At 50.4% G+C, this 23,772-nt stretch overlaps 2 protein-coding genes across 6 annotated transcripts; both read right to left on the reverse strand.

Moving 5' to 3' along the window:
- Positions 1-149: 149 nt before the first annotated feature.
- Positions 150-2,337, reverse strand: KRTCAP3 (keratinocyte associated protein 3). 2 transcript variants are annotated; one of them, XM_015859523.3, is made up of 6 exons: positions 2,103-2,337; positions 1,939-1,998; positions 1,109-1,309; positions 839-973; positions 656-729; positions 150-586 (listed from the first exon to the last, which is right to left on the reverse strand). In XM_015859523.3, the coding sequence occupies exons 1-5, from the start codon at positions 2,319-2,321 to the stop codon at positions 664-666; spliced, it is 681 nt and encodes a 226-aa protein (XP_015715009.2). In that variant the 5' UTR covers positions 2,322-2,337; the 3' UTR covers positions 150-586; positions 656-663. The 2 variants fall into 2 exon arrangements, with proteins under 2 accessions (XP_015715009.2, XP_032299305.2); XM_032443414.2 differs by lacking the exon at positions 1,939-1,998.
- Positions 2,338-2,403: 66 nt separating this feature from the next.
- Positions 2,404-23,554, reverse strand: NRBP1 (nuclear receptor binding protein 1). 4 transcript variants are annotated; one of them, XM_015859504.3, is made up of 19 exons: positions 23,430-23,554; positions 22,897-23,121; positions 17,773-17,895; positions 16,964-17,065; positions 16,782-16,871; positions 16,252-16,292; positions 15,041-15,135; positions 10,940-10,963; positions 6,619-6,702; positions 6,455-6,513; positions 5,747-5,845; positions 5,539-5,671; positions 5,316-5,418; positions 4,820-4,870; positions 4,548-4,683; positions 4,409-4,462; positions 3,904-3,967; positions 3,762-3,817; positions 2,404-3,568 (listed from the first exon to the last, which is right to left on the reverse strand). In XM_015859504.3, the coding sequence occupies exons 2-19, from the start codon at positions 23,104-23,106 to the stop codon at positions 3,470-3,472; spliced, it is 1,623 nt and encodes a 540-aa protein (XP_015714990.2). In that variant the 5' UTR covers positions 23,107-23,121; positions 23,430-23,554; the 3' UTR covers positions 2,404-3,469. The 4 variants fall into 4 exon arrangements, with proteins under 4 accessions (XP_015714990.2, XP_015714991.2, XP_015714992.2 ...); XM_015859505.3 differs by having other exon boundaries at positions 23,400-23,554; XM_015859506.3 differs by lacking the exon at positions 10,940-10,963.
- Between the last annotated feature and the right edge of the window lie 218 nt (positions 23,555-23,772).

Genomic DNA, 23,772 nt, shown 5'->3' on the forward strand with positions numbered 1-23,772 from the left:
GGATGCAGTGCCCAGGGACACGTAGCTCCTAGAGGCCAGAGCCGTAGCCCTTCCTCTCAATTCCTTGCCCTTGATATGGCTGCTAACCACGCAGCCTCCACGCTGAGGGGTGAAGCATCACCCTGCAAGCATCCACCCTGAGGCCGGGGCAGTGTAAGAATGAAAACTTTTATTTACTCAAGGAAACAACAGAGGTTTACAAAGAAAGGGGTTCTTTGCCTTGTGTTCATCGACCTGCTTCTGAGCACCAGCTCTGCAGGTGGAGCACCAGCACCAAGGCCAACGCTGGGCCTCAGCATTTCTTCCTGCCCCCACCCGGTCCCTCTACCTCCCCACAGCTCTGCATGTAAGAGGCTGACAGCTTTCAGTGCAGCTGGAGGAGCCTTGTGGCCCAGGGAGGGGAAGGGAGAGAGTTCATGAAACACAGCACCTGCGGGGTGAAAGCTGCTGGTGCTTCTGGGCCATTCATGGCTGGGACCAGCAGGGTTTGTCCTGAGGAGGGTGGTGGGGTCACGGGGAGGAGCACAGCCCCATCCCTACACCTGGTGCAGCATCACCCCGCTGTGTGACAGCACTTGTGCATCACCTGCAAGGAAAGAGGGTGTGTGTGAGCCCAGTGCTGCACTGCAGGCCGTGCCCACACGACTGCACTCACCTCTCCCGCTATGTGCACGTCTCAGCCAGCCCCACCAGCAGCTGCTTCTCCTTCGCTGTACCCGGCCGGGCCGCCTGGAAGCAAAGAGATGGAGGGTTGCAAGGAGTGCTGGAGGGGCAGGGAGCCCTCAGTCCAGCTGTGAGAGTCCAGGCCTGGCCCGCAGTGGTGGTGGTTAGGACATACCTGGCTCTTGCTGTAGCTGCGTGCCCAAGGGCCGATGCCCTGCAGGACCAGGGCTGCCAACGAGCACCTTCCAGACAGCACGGCTTCTGTGGCTGCCAGCAGCATGGAGGGGAACCAGAGCGCCAGGGCCGTGTCCTGCAGAGCAGAAAGGGGTTGGGGGGTCCTTGGGGGGCACAGAGCTGAGAGGGGCCCATACGAACCAATGGGGGCTGGGATGGTGGGAAGAGAAGGAGAAAAAAGGCAGAAAATAGAGAAAGCAGAAGGACTCACATAGATGCGTGTGGTGTTGAAGGGGCAGTCGTTGGTGGCTATGGCTGCGCGGGCATCAGCCGGCAGCGCGGGGCTGTTGCAGCCGGTGACCAGGCGCATCCCGCGGCTGTGGATGGTGAGTGCGATGGCCAAGGCCAGCCCCACGCTGCAGGCTGTGGACAGCAGGCAGTTCAACAGGGACACGCTCAGCAGGGCCCAGTGCTGCCAGCATAAGGAGAACGTGTGAGAGGGACGGGGTAAGACATGGGGCTGGGCACAACGTGGCTCTGCATGGGGTCACTGGGAACCCTGCAGAGGTCTGTGCCGCATAGATACATGCTGTGCACATCCCCCCTCTTGGTGGGCTTCAGCCACCCTCTGTGCTGTGCCTCACACTGCTCCACCTGACCCATAGAATGGCCTGGGTTGAAAAGGACCACAATGACCATCCAGCTCCAACCCCCTGCTGTGTGCAGGGTCACCAACCAGCAGCCCAGGCTGCCCAGAGCCACATCCAGCCTGGCCTTGAATGTCTGCAGGGATGGGGCATCCACCTTGGGCAACCTGTTCCAGTGCGTCACCACCCTCTGGGTGAAAACCTTCCTCCCGATATCCAACCCGAACCTCCCCTGTCTCAGTTTAAGCCCACTCCCCCCATCCCCACGAACCACAGCGGCTCCCCCAGCACCTGCAGCCCCAGGCGCTGCCGCAGCCCGAGCAGCAGAGGCGGAAGGAGCTGCTGGGTCCAAGGTCCGAGGGAGCGGCTGCCCGCAGTCCCCGGGGCGCAGCGAGGCACCGACCCCCGCTCAGCTCCATCCCCCCCATGTCCCACCCCGCAGCCCCGCACTCACCAGGGCAGCCCGGGCAAGGTTGCGCGACACCAGGATGGCGACGATGCCCACAGCGATGCTCTGCGGGTTACAGACCCTCACTCAACACCCCGCAGCCTTTCCCCGCTCCCACCCACCCCCTGCGGACCCAGCTCGGGGTCCCACCAGCATCGCACGGCGCTCACCAGCAGCCCGGACACCACGGACACGATGTTGACCACGGCGTACTCGGGGGTGACGGCGCCTTTGGCCCGAGCGACGTGGCGCAGGACGGAGCCGTGCACGATGGCTCCCAGCACCAGGTTGCTGTGGCCCAGCACGATCAGAGCCAGCCCGGCCCGCATCAGCCGCTGCGGTTCAGCCAGGGGTCCCGGCCACCGCGGCCCCGCACGCCCGCCCGCCATGGCCGCCCGAAGCTGGAGCCGCCCCGAGGCGGAGCCCCGCTCCTCCCCAGCCCCGGAAAAGAGGCAGCAGCAGCAGTTGAGGTTTATTTACAAAACAGTTTATTAAAAATAGGAAATGATAGAAATGAGATGCGGGAGCAGCGCCGCGCTCAGCCCCGAAGCCGCATGCAGGGCTCAGCCCCTCCGAGCACCACCGGGCTACAAAGGAGGGAGCCGAGCACCGGAGCACCCGGCAGAGCCCGGGCTGACAGCACAGAGCTCCAGGCTGACAGCACAGAGCTCCAGGCTGACAGCACAGAGCTCCAGGCTGACAGCACAGAGCTCCAGGCTGACAGCACAGAGCTCCAGGCTGACAGAGCACAGAGCTCCAGGCTGACAGCACAGAGCTCCAGGCTGACAGCACAGAGCTCCAGGCTGACAGCACAGAGCTCCAGGCTGACAGCACAGAGCTCCAGGCTGCCCGTAGGGGCCCGCAGCAGCACGCAGCAGCAGCAGGGCAGGAGGACCAAGCTCGGCTCCGGGATGCTGCAGCAGGGGACACAGCCCAAGGGAGCGCACAGCACGGCCCTGCACCTGCAGCACAGGGCGACGTGTTGCACAGGAGCCGCGGGGCTGTGCAAAACAAGTAAACAAAGTGCAGCCAAAGGGGAGCAAAGGGGATGGAGCTGGAAGGGGACGAGGAGAGTTGGAGGGTGGGGGGGGTACAGAGAGGGAATGGGGGTTAAAGGGCTCCCCTCTGCTTACCTTTAAATTAAAATAAAAACAAAAACAACCAAAAAAAATCAAAGAAAATGAAAAAAAAAACAACCATTTCTGTGCTGTGCAAAAAAAAAAGACACTTGGTACAATCCAAACAGAACCAATTCCATGCACGTGAATGGGGCTGTAGAACAGCACCCAGCCAGGACCCGGCTCCCCAGCAGCACCTGGCAAAATCCCAACATAAAACAGGGCTGGAAATAATACTGATGCGCAAAGTCCCCTTTAATAGGCGGGCAGGGATGAGCTGCTGGGCCCAGCCACAGCACATGCAGGACGAGCTTCCAAGCACTGCAGCTGGGGGCTTGTTGATGCCCTATGGTGATGGACAGACACACAAGGGGTGACAGGCAACAAAGCTGCACCGGCCGCCCTGGAGCCAAGGGATGCTACGATGACACCGTCACTGCCGTCAGAGCCCCGTTCCGGGTGTAGTAGAACTTGCTGAACGCCTCTTCAAGTAAACAGGTAAGTCTGCTCTGGTCAGCCTGGGAGGGGGAACAAGTCGGAGTGAGGGGGGGTGTGAAGCTGAGAGCTGGGTTAGAGCCTGTATGGGGACGTGGGCAGGAACATGGGGCTACTTCTGTCTCCCCACACAGACGAGGACAGGTAAGTATGAGACGAGACAATTAAGAAGGGAACACAGAGCTGCATCCCTGCTTGGGACTCAAGGCTGCTCACCTCACTGATGAATCCAAGCTGGACCAATTCAGCTGCCAGTTCCTGGATATTATCATCTGCAACACAGGGAACTGTGTAAATCCCAGGCCCAGACTGCACCGCTGACTGCAGTGCACAGGAGTAGAGGAGGAGAGGCACTTACTGGGCTGCAGGTCACAACTCAAGTGTCGATTCAACTTGTCTTCCAGTTTCAGCAGCAGTGTTAACTGTGGGTCAGTTAAGGGTAGAGAAGTTCTCGTGAGCACAGGCAGTTTTACAGGCCAGGAATGTTCCCTGCCCCCCTTAAGCCCCCCCCAAGCCCCCACTGGGATGATGGGAATCACCCTCTCCTGGCCCTGCAGAGCTCCACTGGAGTCTAAGAGTATAAAACACACCCAGTTCCATTATTCCCAAGCCCTGCCAGCTCACAACCACATGGAAGGAGTGCCCTGAGGCTGTATCTTATGAGGATAAGCCATAAATGCTAACTAAGCACAGACCACCTACAGGCACAGGCTGTAGAGGTCACTGTTCATCCCAGGACTGTGTGACCTTTAAGGTCCCTTCCAACCCAAGGTGGGTCTCAATGTGGCTTTGTGCCCCAAGGACTGTGCTCAGCACCACCCCCACCACACACACAGCATGTTCAGCCACAAGGTGGGACCTACATGATGCTTCACTCCCTCCTCTACTGACTCGATGTTGCACTGCATCAGCACCACCTGAAAGAGAAGCAGAGACGCCCCGTGACCCACTGCCGCTCACAGCACAGCTGCACAGGGAGCAATGGAGGTGCTGTGTTCTCACCTTGCGGGTTTCCACCTCCGCTGGCTCCGGAGTTGGGGTTTTTACTGATGGTGGAGCAATGGGAGACTTCACCACCACCTGCTGGGGCTGCTGAGGTCGCGGCATCCCAAAAGCCGTGAGTGGGTAGATACCATTCCTACAAAGAATCCGGATCTGAGGTTATGCCTGTCCTAAAAACCACCCCAGTCTCATGCACGGTAAAAGAGGTACTTAAAAACATACACACACCATTCCAAAACCAAATGGAGACACCAAGAAATGAGCTCTCTTACCTGACGTCCTCCAGGAACTTGTCCAGCTCCAGTGCTGGAGACTGGGAGAAGCTGGAAGGAAAGAAGCAGTGCAGTTAGAAGCCATTCACAGAACCATGTTAACATCCACTCGAGTCCATTTGGATGCAGTTTCAAGTCCCTGTAGCCCAGATTGCAGCTACATAAGCAGGCAGGAGAAGCACAGTCAGAGTCAGCTCACAGCAAGGCAACGTTTTAAGGGTGGGTACTAAACAGGCAGTGCTTTCCTTTAGAGAGCTGTGCAGTGCTGAGCATTATTTGGCAGGTGCTTCCCCTAATGGTTCTCATCAGATTTTCCTATTGCTGGACATGCTGTAGCTGCATTTCCCTCCCATTGGCCTGGGAGCGAAGCACATCTCAGCTGCGTGGGATCTGTTTGTGCAAGTTCTCCTCCCATTGGGCAGAGAGCAGCAGGAGATGGTCCAGCACTCAGCCATACCCAGAGCAGACCCCTGTGAGCCCACCCGGGGTTACTCACATCATTTTGACTCCTTCCCTATCGGCGTGGTTGATCTCTGCCAGCACTGCGCTCATGTCGAGGTTTTTGGTCATTTCTTCTAATGCGTTTTCAGGAATCATATCTATTCAAAAAATGGAAAGGTAAACCTGAACAACTGCATTTCCACCACCCCTAGAGTTGCAGTGGTAACTCAGCGAGCCGTTATGGAACACTACGTGGCACCCTGGCACCCTGTACTCACGTTGATGGCCAACAATGCAGTGAGCGGCGAGCAGCTTTAGGGATGGCACCTCAAACAATGCCTGATGGAAAAGGAGCTCCCGGGCCGTAGGGCGTTTGCCTGGGTCCTGTTCTAGACACTTCTGAATGAACTCCTATGAGATAAAGACAGTATGAGACCACGCACGAGGCCCACAGCTCCACGTGGGTGCTAACCTTTCCATGCTCACCCTCTGCAAGGGGTCCTCCAGCAGCTGGATGGCACTGTTAATGGCCTCCTGGGGCACGTAAGATGACTCTCCATTACCCTGTATTTCCAGCACGGCCATCTGCAAGAACAAAGCAGCGTGTTGGACCTCGCTAAGAAGTGATTAAGATCACTGCTGGCAAGTATGAGATCCTAACAGCAAAGTTGATTGGTGTTATTTAAGGTGACGGTTTGTGGAGGCAGAGAGAATAACTGCTTCATTACGATAGCTTGGTTCCAGCACCTCCACACATTGCCAAGAAGCCCTTAAAACTCTGCCAGAGCCTCCTTAGACAGACAGCCTCTCTGTTTTGAATTTCATGGTCCATTGGCCTCTAGTTCTGCTTGACAATTCCCATCCTCTAATGAAGCTCTAAGTGGATGGCTGCCAGAACCTGGCAGTGCCCTCCTGGCTGCATGAATAGCTCTGGTTTAGGAGCAGAAAAGCACACAATGCCACCCAGAACTCACTCCAGCCAACACACATCCACAAGTTTCCAATAAAGAAAGGCTGGCAGAAGATTCTAGACCATGTCTGAAGACTCAGCAAGGCAAAGCACCTTGGGCTCAGAAAATAAAGAGCTCCCGTTACCAAACTAACATACACCCGTAACCACAGCGACTCCATACAGCCACAGCCTTCCCTTGAATTCATTCTCCCTGTCCCATAATCAGAGCGTTCCCAACTCACCTCCAGGGCACACATCCCAAAGGAATAAATATCCACAGCAGTGGTAACATTGGCAACTTCTGCAACATAGAAACAACGCTGCTGTCAGTCTTTTCCTGCACTCAATGGCAGGGCAACCTCAGCATCAGGCTGTGACAACCTGCAGCCTTCTCTCCCTCCTGTACCTCCATATTCCGGAGCAAAGAAGTGCAGGTTCTTCTGTTCCTCCCGACACGTCTTCACGTGGTTGTTTATCGTGTCTGGTGCCACTGGAAGAAAGTAACAAATGCTCAGGATACGAGAAATCTTAACCCATCCCCACACATGTACTAAGGAACGCCCTGTTGAAATGCAGGCCCCGAAAGCACCTCACTTAAATCAGATTTGTGGTGTTCGTTGCAAGCAGCCCAGCTGTAACAGCAGCCCTATGGACAGGCAGGATCACTGCAGTTACAGTCACAACTTTGCTTTACAGATACAAACAAGTTTCTTTCACATTAATTCACAGGATTAAGGAGAGAGAGTTAAATTCTTGATCTTGCTTTTAAAACCTGCTCTGTATTTTCCTAGCAACACTGACTGATGTAGATGAGCAGGGCCACAGAGCCCACATCCTCTTTAGTTCCCAAATGATGAGCTCAGAGCTTCTGTATTTTACATTACTGACCCACCTGCCCCTGTATTAGCCCAGTCATGGAATGAATCATAGCACGGCCTGGGTTGAAAAGGACCACAATGACCATCCAGTTCCAACCCCCTGCTGTGTGCAGGGTGACCAACCAGCAGCCCAGGCTGCCCAGAGCCACATCCAGCCTGGCCTTGAATGCCTGCAGGGATGGGGCATCCACAGCCTTCTTGGGCAAAGTCCTCTAACTGCAGTCAGAAATGTGATACAGAGCTCTTCACTTTGTCTCAGTTCTCATACAACCCTACTGTAAGGAACCTGTTTTTAGCAGGGGGTTGGACTTAACCCTAAGAGATCCCCTCCAAACCCAACGATTCTGTGACAGTGTTGCAGGACTTCAGCACAGAGAATCATTCAGCTCATCTCAAGGGTCTTTTCCAGCTAAACCCAACCATCAGCCAGACCCACTGAGTCTTAATGCACAACCTAAACCTTCCATGGTGCAACCTGAGGCCACTTCATGTCCTAACGCTTGTCAGCTGAGACAATGAGACCAACACCTCCTCACTGCAACCTTCTTTCAGGTCATCACTGAGCACAGTGAGGTCTCCCCTCAGTCTCCTTCTCCAGACTGAACCATCTCGCTTCCATCAAGCAGAGAAGCCATCAAGCATTGGACCTATGTCCTCAGACAAGAGATGTGGTGTGTTTCTACCCCAGGGAACACTTTCCTGCCCAAAGCAAAGCAGAATCAGCCACGTACAAAGCATCTTCCCAAACAATCCTTAGATAAGTTTTGTTTTCCTGTTTGTCTTGCCTGGTAGGAAAGGGCCAGTCATCCATCCACCATCCCATCCTTGTTGCTCAGCCATACGTAAGAAGGAGAGAAAGGCAGGGACCGATCACCAAAAGCTGGTTATTAACAACAGAAAACCTCCACCAGAGATGCCAGGTAGGAACTTTCATATGAGACAAGAAAACTTCTGTGCAATCCTAGCCCAATTTGAACCAATAATCACAGAATCACTCAGGTTGGAAGAGACCTTCAAGACCCTCAAGCCCAACCATCCACCAAACATTACAATCCCACCACTAAACCACGTCCTTAAGCCTCACAATACAAGAGGAACCATGGTTCCATAAGTCAATATATGAAAGGTTGGGGGGGAAAAAGGAAGTGGCTGTCTGTTAATACAGCTTCTGCTGTTTCAGAAGCTACTGCAAGTCTATCACCTTGGTATATATGCAACCCAGCACAAAGGTAGGCTTGAGAAGAGCTCCACCTGTATCAAACATTCATAGCCATAGAAGATAAGAGTGCAGACTTTAAGATACCTCTGATACAAGCTCTTCTGAACGATTTCCACGTCATTTCTACTGCCATCCACTGCCAAATAAAGCAATGACTTAATGATGTCAAGAATCAGACGTGTGACGGCTAGGGAAAAATCATGATAAGGAAGCCAAACAATGAAGGTCAAAGATGAAAGTCAGACTGCAAGGAGTGTGCCTTTGTCAGTCACAAGGAAGGGGAAGGCAGTGAAGGACAGGCTGTAGGACAGTGCCACACACAATTAATAAGTGTGGCAGGGAGTCAGTGGAGCAGAAAATGGATTTTAGGGAAGGATTCAGCCAAATATGGCATCCTTGAAGAGCAGGTGATAAGAAGAGACATCAAGTGCTGTAGAAAGGCAAGCTGAGATCAAACTGACAAGAAAAATGGAATGATGTGCATCACTACGGGGACACATAGAGCTTGCTGGACTTGTTAGACCCTCAGGGATAAGCTGCTGTGAACACAGGCAGCTCATCAGATAGGCAGACATAAGGAGTGCCAGCCAACAACTCACTTGGTCGCATTACTTCCCAGCTGTCACCGATGTCAAGCTGTAGCAGATGCCCAGTCTCACAGTGACCTGCCTTTTTAAGCACTACATGCTGCTGAAGACATTTTCTTCTGACAGTTCACACCCACTTGTCCTGCGTTCACCCCTTCCTTCCCTTCTGGCATGTAGGAAAGAATCTGGACAGCTGCCCTTCCTTTCCCTGTTGAAAATACAGGGGTTGGAGGAGGAACTGAACCACTCAGCCATCAGTTGCACACGTCTAAGTATCCACTGAAGCAGGAATGTTATCCCACTACTCCAGTACAGTGCTTGAGTACACAGCACTGCAGATTTCAGCAGGCTTAGGAAGCAAAAGAAAACAAGATGATATCCAGAAGGACCAACTACTAACCTTTTAGGTTAGGCACAGGCTTGCTAAGCAACCCAGTGACAGAGGATACAGCCTTACCTTTGTCACACTGCATCAGCATCACAGATCTTCAACTGAATACAAGAGCACCTGCTTGCAGCTGCAAGGGATGGTGATGGGGCCAGGATGGGAATCAGAATGTGTTATCTTCTCCTTCACTGCTGTAAAGAGCTACCAGGCTACAGAAAACTGCACTTCATTGGTATACTAAGATGACAAATGTGTTTCTATTAGGGAGGACACAACCCAGAGCAGATGGGAACAATGGCATCTCTTGACCTGCTGGTAGCAGTCCTCTTAATGCAGCCCAGGATACCATAGGCCTTCTTAAATGCAAGAGTGCCATCACATGGATGCAGGAAATATCATCCACCTCTTGAGTGAAAAATCATTCAGGGTTTTAAAAGGTCACATCTGACTATATCCAATTCATGGACGTAGAAAGTGAAAGCTGGAGGAACAGAAAGCACAGAACAGTAGGCATAGAGCTGATAAGGAAGGTCTGGAAGATGAATACTTGAGCACTACCCACCTGCAGGCAGGCTCTGAAGCAGGTACTTAAAGGCTTATCAGCACTTTATCTGAAGAAGTCTGTGGACTTCTCTAAAATGCTTATTTTCCATGTGCCTTCAAAGGGCTCCAGAAGGAAGCTATGTGCAACTGTTGTACCCACACTAAGATGGGTCAACAAAGACCTGACTGACTAGGAAAGCCTATTTGACAGACCTCCCCTTTCCACCACTGCTGACTGATGGTTGATATGCTTGACTGATGACTGATATGTTCCCAACCATTCAGCAGAAACAAGCTCTAACAACCCTGATGGCAAAAATAATACTCACTTGGAATGTAAGTACAGATATCTAGTTAACGGGGTTATAGATTTCAGCACTCAAATCCTTCTCTAGTCTCTGCAGCCCAACACCCTCCTCACACACCCAGGTTTCTCCAAGAATCAGAGCTCTCCCTGGGGAAAGCAATAGGGAACCTCATGTCACAACCAGGGGTTGGTTTGGGTGGCAGATCTCTGGCCACCAGGAGCCAGGCATCAAAGTGAGACATTCATCTTAAACAAAACATCTAAGGAGTTAGAACTACAAAGCAAGCAATTGGATATCCAAGCACAAAGCAAAGGCTAGCCCAGGTTGGGTGCTCAGCCAAGTCTAGCAGAGCAGTAGCAGGAAACAGCCTAATGTTGGTGGCAAGTTCAGCCAGGAGAGCTCAGAAGAATGCATCCCATTGGCTTGACATGCAGGAGCCAGCATGCACTAGGATCCATCGACTAGCAGCTAAGAACGAGGAGAGGAAGAGAACCAACAACCAGGAGACTTCACAAAGGGCAGTGCTCCCTCTCTGTAAGGCTCAGGGTAAGATTTCCATCCCAGCACAAAGCACGTGGTCTCAAAGTAGGACTCACCTCAACCAAACAGTTTTACACGTCAGCCTTATAGCAAGGGAACACCTTCTTTATAAAGTATAACGTGTGTGCGCGCATGTGTAGGACAAATATATATATATATATACATATATACACACATATATAAATATATATATACACACACACAAGTCATGTACATTACATATAGAGTGGCAGTCACATCACAGGAGCGGAGAAGTTTGCTCACCATTAGCAAATATCCTATGAAAGACTGTTGGTAACAGAGCAGCCCGTGAGCGGGGAGTAAAACAAGATAGAAGTCAATGAGTTGATGAAACAGCAAGCACTTCACATTGATACAGACAGCTAGGTCAGAGTCATTGCAAAACACAGACAGCTCCTGTCAAGTAGGAAATCACAGCTAAGGTAAAGAAGGTGGAAGTTCTCTTGTTTCTGTGGGTGCTCTCCTGTTCCTGGCTCTTACACTCCCAGTGATAGGAGACGTGGCTCAGCAGCGGTAATGCAAGCTCAAAGGCTCAAGAAAGAATCATAAAATCACAGAATGGTTGGGTTGGAAGGGACCTCAAGGATCATGAAGCTCCAACCCCTCTGCCACAAGCAGAACTGCCAAACTCCACATCTAATACCAGCCCAAGCTGCCCAGGGCCCCATCCAACCTGGCCTTGAACACCTCCAGGGATGGACGGGGCATCCACAGCCTCTCTGGGCAGCTGTTCCAGCACCTCACCACTCTCATAGTAAAAAAACTTCCCCTGATATCCAACCTAAATCTTCCCTCCTTCAACTTAAAACCACTTCCCCTTGTCCTGCTGTTATCTACCCTTGTAAAGACTTGACTCCCCTCCTGTTTATAGGCTCTCTTTAGGTACTGGAAGGCTGCAATGAGGTCACCCCACAGCCTTCTCTTCTCCGGGCTGAATAAGCCCAGCTCCCTCAGCCTGTCTTTGTATTGGAGGTGCTCCAGCCCCCTGATTATCTTCGTGGCCCTCCTCTGGACCCTCTCCAACTGCTCCCTGTCTCTCTTGTACTGGGAGCCCTACAAAGCATTCCTATCCCCAGAACACCAGTGACAAGGTCTTCCTCATCCCCGTCACGAGCTCTCAAAGGCACTCTGCTCATGTAAGGCTTTCTCCTTAACTTTACTAACCTTGCACTTCAGGCTGCTGAGAAGTAGTCCGTAAACAAATGGCTCATCGATGGCTTTGCATTAAGATGTACGAGACATCCTCTTTCCAGCTCTTTTTATTCCACAGATGACATAAAGATTTCAGCCAAATCCCCAAAACTCCATGTGTCTCACTCCTAAAATCAGTCTTTTTTTCCTCTTTACAAGGCACAGGTGGCATCCTAATAGTAACACATGCTTCTGCAATCTGATGTAGCAGCAGGATGTGACAGAAGTGCTACAGGAGAGCAAGTACCACGCATCCATAAGGCAACTACTTGCTGCCATCACCTACTCCTTCACCTAACAGAGGGGTGAGCGTTCTGTGGGATTCACCTGGCAGCTGCCTTGCCCCAGATTTCTGCCCACAACCTGCTTTGTGAAAAGCAAAGGGAAGGAGAGCTTTCAGAAGGCCTCGGTGCTGCTGGGGACAGAGGCAGCACTAAAGAGAAGATCGTAGTGATCTGAATCACATACTGAATCACTGTTTCCTTTAAATCCATGAGGATTACTGCCCCACTTCTTATAAGCACACATAGAACTCTTCAGATATCAACCAGCTCTGAGAAGTAATTACATGAAGCAATAAAGATGGGCTTAATGTTGTCAGTGACCCCACAACAACACTCTCTAAGGCCTGAACGTGGAAGCAGCCTGCCTGGTTACTGCACAGCCAGCAGGGATAGAGTCACAAGCATCCGATGACAAGAGTTCTGCCTTTTGAAGCTTGGTGTGTACCACAGCAATGGGAATACATTCTTGCCTATGCTGGAATCGTAGTCGATACACTTTGAGGACTGTCTTCTGATCACAAGACCACGCGTGCTCACTTCATTTTTCCTCAAGTTTAGGGAAGGATCAAATCTCCTACATAATTCATTTCTGACACAGAAAGAATAGGGATGTCTACAGCTGTAGAGTTAAACCAGCTGGGATAGAGTTGATTTTCTTCAGAGTAAGTGACATGGTTCTGTGCCTGGGATTTGAGGCTGTGACAGAACTAATGGCACACCAATGTTTTAGCTATCATTGAAAAGCACTAACATGGAGACAAGGCCTTTTCTCTCTCCTGCTACCCCATCAGCAAGTGGCTGGAGTTACCTCAGAAGCCGAGGTGGGCATAGTGAGAACAGCTGATCTCAACTGACCAAAGGGATATTTCATGCCATATGACATCACGCTGAGCAATAAAAGCTGAGACGAGGAAGGTGAGCACAGGAGACACTCAGAGTTATGGCATTTGTCTTTCCAAGCAGCTGTTATGTGCCCTGCTTTCCTGCAAGTGGCTGAGCATCTGTATGTTGGTAAGAAGCAAATCACAGAATCAATTGAGTTGGAAAGGAACTTCAAGGCTGCCTGATCCAAGTCCCCTGCACTGAGCAGGGACACCTAACAGCTCCACTAGGTGCTTGGAGCCACATCTAGCTTGACCTTGGGTGTCTGCAGGGCCATCCATCACCTCTTTGAGACCCTTACTATAAGAAAGGTTTTCTTTATACCCAGTCTACTACTAGTCCAGAAGTGACTGAATTCCTTGTTTCTGTTTCCTGAGGAGTAACATGGAGTCCTGCTGAGGACACAGCTGCTACAGCACACAGACACCCCCTGCTCCTTGAAAGAGGCACATCAGTCCCACTGCCTCTGTTCCTTCCACGATGAAACAAAGCTGATAAATTGAGAGAGTAGGCAACTGTGTCACCACTGAGGCAACCGTGTGTGACCTACACTCGAAGAACCACCTTTCTCAACAGCCTCTGAGTGGCACTGCTGACAGTTGGAGTGCTCCTGAGAACACCATGCTCATGATCTGCAGAACAACCCTCTGCTAAAGCCTCAGCTCCAGATACCAATTTAAGGTAGTTTGCTTCTATGAACAAAGTGTTGGCTACCAGTCAGAAAGATTCTAGTTAATCTAGTTAATTGAGAGCTGATGAATCCATTTTCAAACTCAAGCAGAAAGAAAAGGATCCCTTACCTGCTCCTTGAATAGAACCTGCAATAGGCTTCCCACAGGAGGCCTGAATCTAATGCCAGAGAGCCAGCTGCCTGCCAGCAGCCAGGTATGAGTTATGTACAACTCTTAGCAACTCCTCCTACCTGAACAACTTCAGAAAAAGATAAAGCAAATCCCACAATGAGATCAGTCTGCATGAAGAGTAAGATGTTAACCAGAGTACAGGCAGATAGCTGAGTGTTCTTTCTGTCCTGGCTCACCCTCCCTGGGTAGGAGTACAAATCCGAGAACAAAGACCTCAATTCTGTAACGAAGAGACAACATAAGAGCTCTTTGGTGGAAAGAAAAAGCTACAGAGGCTTACAGTTTATGAAGAGTGTGTTTTAGATGACAGGTAAAGCACTGCATTCTTTCCTGTGGAGGGTAAGTGCCCATCCCTCAGGGTTAAGAGCACTCACAGCAGCCAGACTGCTGTCGCTTGGAAGTGTATGTCAAGGTACCAGAGAATGCACCTGAACTGCAAGCATTTTTAGAGACACAAGAATAGCAACAAATGGAAAAAATAAAATAAAACTGAATAAGCAAGGATGCACTGCACTGCTAGCAAAACCATATCTCAGGTCTGAAATAAAGCACTTTGGCACAAGCCTGAATGGGACATGTCTTTGCCACACAGGCACAATGTGAGCTAGCATCCTGAAGTCCAAGCTAAAGCAAGTGACGTTGGGTGAGGGTGCCAAGACTAGCAGCTTGCTGGAAACAGAGCCTATAGCTTTGATGCACTGGCTGGTACAAGAAGCTCTCAGCACACACAGCTCTCCAGACAGCTCTCAGTGCTTCCCAACACAAACTCCATGTGTGTTAACCAATAAATAAATACATAAAATTGCAGAGCTGATGAATCCAAGTACAGTGCACGTACAAAACTTGAAAGCTGCAACATCTTTTCTGATATCAGACCCTTGAGATTGAAAACTGGGAGGGGGGGGACAAACATGAGAAACTGTACTCAGTATCAGCCCATCCTATGCCTAAAGGTGGTGCAGCCAAGGGTGAATTTGACTGCCAGTCCCCAGCCCAAACAATGCAGAGGTGGAGGAACGTGTACACACATGCCTATCATGCCAAATGGAACTGAAAGGATTAGATGCCCTGTTCTGATTGAGCAGTTTGCCCCATAGGCAAGGGGTACCTCCAAAAAGCCTTACCTGACCCAATTTTGATCAATCCGTTGTGCTGAATGAAGATGGTGTCGCAGGTCAGGTTGCCGTGGATGATTGGAGGGTCACAGGAATGGAGGTAGCTGGATATTCAGAAAGAACAGTGGTCAGGAAACAATCCCAGACTGAGGCAAGAATCCCCTCCCCTCATCCCTTCCCTGGAATACATCAGAAGAAAACAGGGATTCAAAGGATAACATGCCAAGGATAGCAGGGAGGTACAATTCTGTGATGGTACATCAGTATTCAGGCTAGGATTGAACAACAACCTCCAAAACTGGGGGCGGAGGGAAAAGAAAGAAAAGAAAGAAAGCTGCTTCTGACCAGATCTTACAAATCCAGGATACCAGATCTGCATTATCCACCTGATTACTGCTAAGTGAGTGCTAAAAGGGTTAAGATTTTATACCAAAAGATCGAAGCTTTATTCTGCCCTCCTTTACAGGGCATCACAAAAGTGCCCAGTTCCATACAAACATGATCAGTCATGTTTTCCACCGTGCACAAATAGAACTTTTCAGTGCTGGGGCTCCAGGTACAGTTGAGGATGGTCTCATATTTCACTCTGCACAATTAAAGCCTGTCAGCTCCCCAAAGTTTATTACAATGCCAGATATTCCTCAGCAGCTATACTTAGCTATATGAAAACAGAACTTTCTCTATGGAGGGGGAGTCTTGCTCTGACATAAGGGTTATCATTTCTTTCAAGGCTGTTTTTAGCCACACACCAGATCTGACTCACATAGGGAAGACTCTTTAAGACAAAACAAACTCTCTCCATATTTCATTAATTGACTGCAGATCTGCATTTGCTGGGATCCAAAACTTACATTGCACCTGTTTCTTTATTATAGAAGCTTTAGTATTATCTGACTGATCTGGCTGGCTGGGGCTACGGGCAACCTGATCTCATGGGTGGCAACCCTGCCCACAGCAGGGCTTGGAACTGGTTTTAAGGGCTTTTCCAGCCTAAGCCATTCTATGAACTGCACAGTCTCTGGGATGTCTCTGATTCTCCTCTGTTGTAGGGAGTGCAGTTGACCCTATGCAGAGTCAGACTGGGATAAGAATCGGGCTGGGTAACCAAAAGTGCTCTCCTGGCTCCGTTCAGTGAAGTTTGCTTTTATTTAACAGCACATATATTTAAAGCCTTTGCAGTTAAACAGACGGCTAGACCTTGAGATCAGCAACTCACATACCTGAGAGCAGAAAGGATCTGGGTACACCATCGCTTCCAGGCCTACAGAAAGGAGCAAGGAGGATAGAAGTCATTCAAGGAAGAAGAACTAATCCATACTTCTGTGATTCAGAGCCCACCCACACAGAAGATTATACCCTCCATTCAGCGATAGCTTCTAACCAATAAAGGTGTGAAGGAAGTAAAAACTGTAAGGATCAGTACTCTCAGACTCTGTTTAGTTTCTACTTAGTCATATGCCCTCCCTCCCAACTCCTCTTTTGAACAGACCACCTCCTTCTTTCCTGCACACACACATGGAATGAGGACACGCTGTCACACCATTCAGACAAAGCTGCATGGAAACAAAGTAAGCAGCATAGAAAAAACATCCCAGAACACCTGCAAATCAAACTAGCTTACAGTAACAAGAAAGAATGCCAGCAATGTGTTATCACCAGGTTTCTATCTCATTAGGAACCTTTGCTGAAAGGCCTTTTGGAAGCTGAAGGCACCAAGTGAAAATATACATAGAGGAAAAAAACAGGTTACCTTTTCATTCATAGTTTTGTGGTTTTTCTTTGTCTTCTTCAGAAACTGTTTCAAGCTCCCTGAAGACATATATTCAGTGATGAAGATCACCTGTGGGGCAGCATAAGATATTATTTGCTGCTTCACCAATTGCCTACAGAATACACAGCAAGAAAACCCAGCAGGCTGCTTGTTTTACTTACTCTGGCTTTATTCTCCTTCACGTCAGCCCAGTATTTGTGAAACTTTACGATGTTCAGATGTTCCAACTGAATTAAGTTGTCAAACACTGCTTTAACTTTCTCCTGCAACATAAAGACAAAGCCATGTTACACTAGTGACCATGTTGGCCCACACTTTACCTTCTTCTTGGGTCTGAGACCCCAGAAACAAAGAAATACACTTTAAGTTTCTATGCCAAGAACAAATAGCATCTGAGTTCATCTTACATTGCCTTGTTTGATCACCAAGACTAAGGCAACAGATCTCAGTTACATTTTCTGCAGAGGTCAGACTTAAGCTGAATATGCTACATTTGGAGTGCTATGCTGCTTATACTGGAAGAGTTACTGATCCAGCCAACAACCCATATGAACCAATGTACAAAACTCCACCCTGATGGAAAGCACATCACCCTGATGAAACATATGTTAACTGGTGATGGGGCATTGGAATAGGTTGCCAAGAAAGGAAGCTGACTGCTCTTCATCAGACATCTTCAGAAGCCCCATGGACACGGTCCTGGGCAATCAGTTGTAGGTATCCCTGCTTGAGCAGTGGGGTGCAACTACATGACTCAAGGCCAAGTGGGATGGGGCCCTGGGCAACCTGATCTAGTAATTGTGGAAGTTTGGTGGCCCTGCCAAGCAGGGGAGATGGAACTTCATGATCCTTGAGGCCCCTTCCAACCCAGGTCATTCTGTGTGTGACCAAACATGGCCTCCAGAGATTTCTCCCAACCTCAACCACACTGATTCTGTGGCTTTTCCCATATCATGTTGGGTCAACGTACCTCCTGAAGTTTAAAGTTCTTCCGCTCAGAAAACTGAACCTCATTCCAAACAACTTCCACACCTTCCTCTGTATCCATAGCCAGGTAGGCACTATCAATGCCTGGCACATTGCGTTGATTCACCTGAATGGGAAGGAGGGAAACAGATACAAGTTAGCACATTAGATCATCATCTCACATCCTTCACTTGAAGTATTAAGAAATTTGTTAATTACCTGTTAGTTATATTAGCAATACACCATCAGCTGGCTTACCTAACTTGGAACAATACAGATTGCTCAGTGAACTGAGCCATAAACTGTGATGCAACGGAGTGATGTGGATAGGAGTAAAGAATATAGTTCATAATTATATAAGGACTGTTATGTTCCACTGCCAAATAAAACGTGGGGTCATGGGTGACATGGGTTAGTGAACACGGTGGTGATGGATCACAGTTGGACTTGACAATCTCAGGGGCCTCTTCCTATTTTAATGATTCTACCAATGCTGAAAGATTGAAGACTATAAGAATAAAATTCAGTATTTAATGGAAGAAAACTCTCAGGCATGACAACAGAGTATCAACCGTACTATGTGTTCCTCCATAGTTGAATGCCTAAAGGCTTTAGCTTTAGGAAGCTTAAGACCCCAGTCAACATAACGTTAGTATTACAGCAACAAGATACTGCCATGATTCCGACACCAAATGACATGCCTCAATATTCTCTTATTTTGTTATATTCACTTCCTACACAGAGCTCCTGACTACTGGATTCATTACTGCAGCCCTCAAGTATTGACAACTACTCAAAATCTGCCTCAATAAGGCAGACAGCGGAACTTGATGTAACTTCTTTTCTGGGCACCTTATCTAGAGCAAATCATTGTTATGACTCATAGGTAACATTCCAGGGCATCACCTATGACTCATGACACCAAACCCATATGACATCACTGAGGATAATCCTCAGTGCAAGCTTAACGAGTTAGAAGCAACAAGGCAGTTAATAATGTTGTAGGCAGATGTAGCTGTAGGAATATAACGTTCAACTTCTCTACAAACTTAGCCAAGCAGAAATAAAAAGGGTAAACCCAAGATGATGTCTTCCATGAGTTGCTCTGAAGGGTATGGAGTGCATGGGCATTAACACTGGATGAAGGGGATGGAAGTTCTCTCTCTGCAAGATTTGTCAAGTAACCCAATACTACTTTAACTTGTTCCATTTTCGGCAGCCTTCTCATGACCCAAACCAAAGACAAGTGCTTGTGAACTACATCAGTGAAACAACAAGACCTGCTCAAGCACAATATATGACCTATCAGATCTTAAAGCAATAACATACTGCCTTTGGGCACAGGAGGTGTGATGTGCTCCCTACTTTCTCTCAGCTACACTGAATCAGCTCTCTATCCTAAGCGACAAAGAGCCTGGGTTCCCTCACCCTACAGGTAGTAAAGGTGAAAAACAGATTTGTTACCATTGGTTTTAAGGCAAACCCCAACCTGTTCAAGGAGTGAGTTAGTAGGGTCCCTTGGGAATCTGCCTCCAAGGGCTGAGAGGTCAACAAGACTTGGTCACTTCTTCAGAATCACCATAGAAGAGCATAGGGATAGGCAGCCCCACTGTATCCTGAATCAAGCACAAGCAGCATAAGACCAGCTTGGCTGAAGAGGGAAAGGAAGAAGCATTTAATGACTCTTTTACCTCAGTCTTTAATGCTAAGCTTTGGGTTGCCCAGTCCTGCAAGAAGTTGGAGGAGCGCAACATGGAGAACAAGGGCTTTCCAATCTTTGACATCAAAATGTAAGGAACCAGTTGTGTCAGTTGAGCACATATATAAGTCCATTGGTCCTGAAAGTATTCAGCTGAGAGTGTTGAAGGAGGTTCTGTACTAACAAATGTCTAGACATTCCCGTCTGCAGCAGAATTCAGAACCATTTATTTCAAACTGGAAGGGTATAAACTCCAAGCTATTCAAAAAGCAATTGCATCAGTAATCAGAACCACCACAACAGAGGGAGGAACACAGACAACCTAGTCAATGGCGAGTGCAACACTGAACCCAAGGCCTTGCATGGCTGGAAAGGTGAGCAATGAAGTCATTTCAGCCTAGAGAAGAGAAGGTTACGGGGTGACCTCATTGCAGCCTTTCAATACCTGAAGGGAACTTACTCCCGGGAGGGGAGTAAACTCTTGGAAAGGGCTGACAATAGCAGGACACGGGGAAATGGTTTTAAGTTAAAAGAGGGAAGATTTAGGTTGGATGTAAGGGGGAAGTTCTTCACTAGGAGAGTGGTTAGGCCCTGGAACAGGCTGCCCAGGGAGGATGTGGATGCCCCGTCCTTGGAGGTGTTCAAGACCTCAAGGTTGGACGGGGCCCTGGGCAACCTGATCTAGTAAAGGTGTATGTTTGGTGGCCCTGCCAGGCAGGGGGGTTGGAACTACATGATCCTTGAGGTCCCTTCCAACCTGGGTCATTCTGTGATCACCCATCAGCACACTGACCTAATCAGTCCAGTGGGAGAAACGCCTTTAGCAATATGCTCTCTACTCTTTCTGCAGCACAGATCTGAACAGAGCAAGGCTGCGATGCTACCAATAAGCTACATGGGATGCATTTTATTCTATGTTTTACAAGAGCTCTTTCAAGAATGCAAAGCAAACCTTATACCTTAGCCATGGGCAGCTGGAGTGTAACTAGCACTACTAACCACCATGGAAAGCTGGGCAAGCAGCAGACAGCTGCTCTGGCTGTGCCTGCTCCCCCACTGAGGCAGCATAAAGGCTGAGAGGTGCTGCAGGCTGATGAGGCACTCAGGAAGCTGCCAGCTGTCACTTACAGTCAATAAGCAAGAACACAATGGCTCTGTAGACAACAGGCCCCAGACAAAGGCACAGTTCCCTCTACTTTCCCTCTACTGCACAGTTCTGCAGTGCCTCTGTTCTCATTCAAGCGTATCTCAAAGTGAACTTTGAGATACTCAAAGGTTCACTCCCTTCCAGGGCATCCTTAAATGAGACAAAAAAGGTGGTAAAGGGCTGCGCAATACAATCCCAATGGCCAAGTAAAACCATAACAACTATAGCATGGCAGTTGTTTTTTTCCATCCACTGCCAAAGCCAATCATAAAGCTGGCAGCCCTCCTCATACCAACTTGAAGACCTCTAGTACCCTTCCTCTCTCCAATAGCAAAGGCAGAGCTCACCTGAAATGCCACCTGAGGATGGTGCCCCACTTTCCATTGTATAGAAACTCAGTACAGCGGGCTCAAGGGTGATGAGCTGTTGGTTGGACTTGGGCAGCCTAAAGCTGGAAGGGGCACCCAGCAGGACCCACAGCAGAGGGTTGGAACCGGATGATAATTCCAACCCAAGCCTTGATTGAGTGCAGTTCTGAGCTCCACAACATAAAGAGGCTCCTAAGGTCCTTCTGTGTGCCCATAGGAGGGCACAGAGCTGGCAGCAGGGCTGGGAGGAGAGGGGTCTATATGAAAGAAAGGAGGCCCAGAGGCAGCTATGCTGTAGGAAGGGAAGAGCAGATGGTAGCACAGCATTCTCTATTAAGTGTCCCTTGAGGAACTAAGTGTGCAATAGAAGCTCCCTGTCCCTAGAACTAACAGCCTCGTTTGCTCACCCTGGACACGGAGCACATGAAGTGCCATGTGAACGCACCATTGGCATAGAACAAAGACTGAATGAATGAATGGAGGGTGAGCTGGGAAAGCTTCCAGCGTGATACAGGCGGGATCGGAACAACTTCTGCCTGACCTACGAGCACAAGGCCCCGATCCGCACCGACCGCAACGGGACAACGAGCAGAGCCAATCGGAAGCGGCTGTGAAGGGGGCGGGACCGCAAGCAACCAATGGGGAAGCCGAACACCGCCATCAGGAAGGGGGGCGGGGCAGCACGCAACCAATAGGAGCTCGTGTAGATGATGTAATGCTCCTACTCCGCAAACCATTGGCTGGAGCAGCTGTCACTCCGGGGCCGGGCTCAGCATTGCATCACGGCGGTAGGGGAGGCCGCAGCATTCCTTCCCTATGGAGTAACCCCATTAAGTCTGTATGGGCACACGGACCGGTATAACCAGAGCTGGGTGATCAGCCCCACTCACAGCCCCCATAGGGACAGTGCTGTAACGTAGCACTGCACGTGGGGATGTGTAGAATGTAAAGGTGTTGCTATAGGATATCACAGCGGGACATGGCAGGGGGGTATTTAAGGTCCCTTCCATCCAAGACCATTGGCAGGGCTTGGAATGAGGGGGTATTTAAGGTCCCTTCTATCCAAGATCAAGGTGGGGTTATGGGGTTCATTCATTCCTAAGCCTCTATGGTGCATTGAGTCAGCACAGATCATAAGGGGGGATAAAGAACAGTGCTTCTATCAATAGCTTCAAGTTGTCATAAGGAACGTGATCCAGAGAACACAATTAGAGCCTGACATAGAAGCCTCCCAACCCACATCCTTAACACACAATACAGCACAGCCTTCAAATAAGTCAAGGAAAGGAGTTAGAGGGAGTCCTCGACCTTATTCTGACCATCATTTCCATCAGAACAAGCAGCTCTTTCAGCACCACAGAGCTGGCATTGCTCTGTGGATGGAGCTGTTAACGCACACTGTGCTGGCATTGAGTACCAAGCAGGAAGCCATCTCTGCAGGGAGCCCCATGAGACAACACTGAGAACACAAAGAGCCCTGAAAGAGTCAGATCTAATCTACCTGTGCCGTGGTCCCAATACGTGTGTATAGAAACGAAAGCAAAGCAGACAGAGCCTGAAGGCTGCGTGAAGCAGCCGTGCTTTGTCCTAATTGAAGGCTTCAAAGCAAACCCGTATCACTCATCAAGCTGATGAGTGATCAGCTTTATGAGTGACAGCGGATCCCATTGCATTCACCAGGCACTGCACTTTGCTATTCCCCGAGCACGAGAGAAACGAGCCACGCCAACAAACGAGCCCTTAATCAACGCAGCAGCAAAGCCGGCTGAGATCCCAACCGTTCGGAAGGGCCCTCAGTGCTATAGAAGGAGAATAGACAGATCTCAGCCCAGAAAGGCCGTTCCCGAACCCCACACGAACAGCTGAGGGAGGTGCCCATCCCACCGAGGCCCAACCCCACCTGCCAGTACCGACCTCCTCACGCCGCTTCTGCCATCGGCCGCATGGGGATTCCTCGAGGATCTCGGACTCGTCTTCACTCTCTTCCTCTTCCTCCTCCTCCTCCGGGGGCGCCGAGGAAGTCACGGGAGCAGACACCGAGGTCATCCCCGGTCCTGACGAAGCGGATTCCGGTTTCGGGTCGGAGCCACTGCTCGGCGCCTGTTTGGCCTCACCCTCCGACATGATGAGTCGAAGCACCTGCGGGCGGCAGGCCGAGCTCAAAGCAGGCCCTCACCCACACACACAGCAGGCCTCGCTCAGAGCAGGCCCTCACCCACCCAGCAGGCCCTCACCCGCACACAGCCAGGCCCTCACGCTCAGCAAGCCCTCACCCACAGCCAGGCCTCGCTCACAGCAGGCCCTCACCCACATAGCAGGCCCTCACCCACCCAGCAGGCCCACACTCACAGCCGGGCCCTCACCCCCACACAGGCCCTCACACACAGCCAGGCCCAGGAGGCCGGAGCGGGCCGTACCAGCCGACTAAAGCCGCTCCCCCAACCTACAGCAGGTCCCCGATGCTGTCCCAGCTGTTGAAGGCCGCTATTGCCGCTATTCCCGAGCACGGGCCGCTCCTGCCGGGCCCAGCCGGCACCTCCCGGTCCCCGAACGCTCCGCCGACGGCCGCCCCAACCGCCGCGCTGCGTAACGCGCCGTCAGAGGCGGGGCCGACCGCTCGCCAGCCAATCAGAACGCGGACGCTTCCCTTCGTCCTGCTCTGATTGGTCGGTGGGAGGAGCTCGGGGTATGAGGCGCGATAGAGGGCGCCCGCGCACCTGTGTGGCAGGATGGGGCGGGAGCGGGGGGCTCGGCGGCCAATCAGAGCGCAGCAGCGGGATGCCGGCGTCC

This window comes from Coturnix japonica, chromosome 3, assembly GCF_054131305.1.
Source record: "Coturnix japonica strain WE chromosome 3, WE-NBRP24, whole genome shotgun sequence".
In the NCBI taxonomy this organism is placed as follows: Eukaryota; Metazoa; Chordata; class Aves; order Galliformes; family Phasianidae; genus Coturnix; species Coturnix japonica.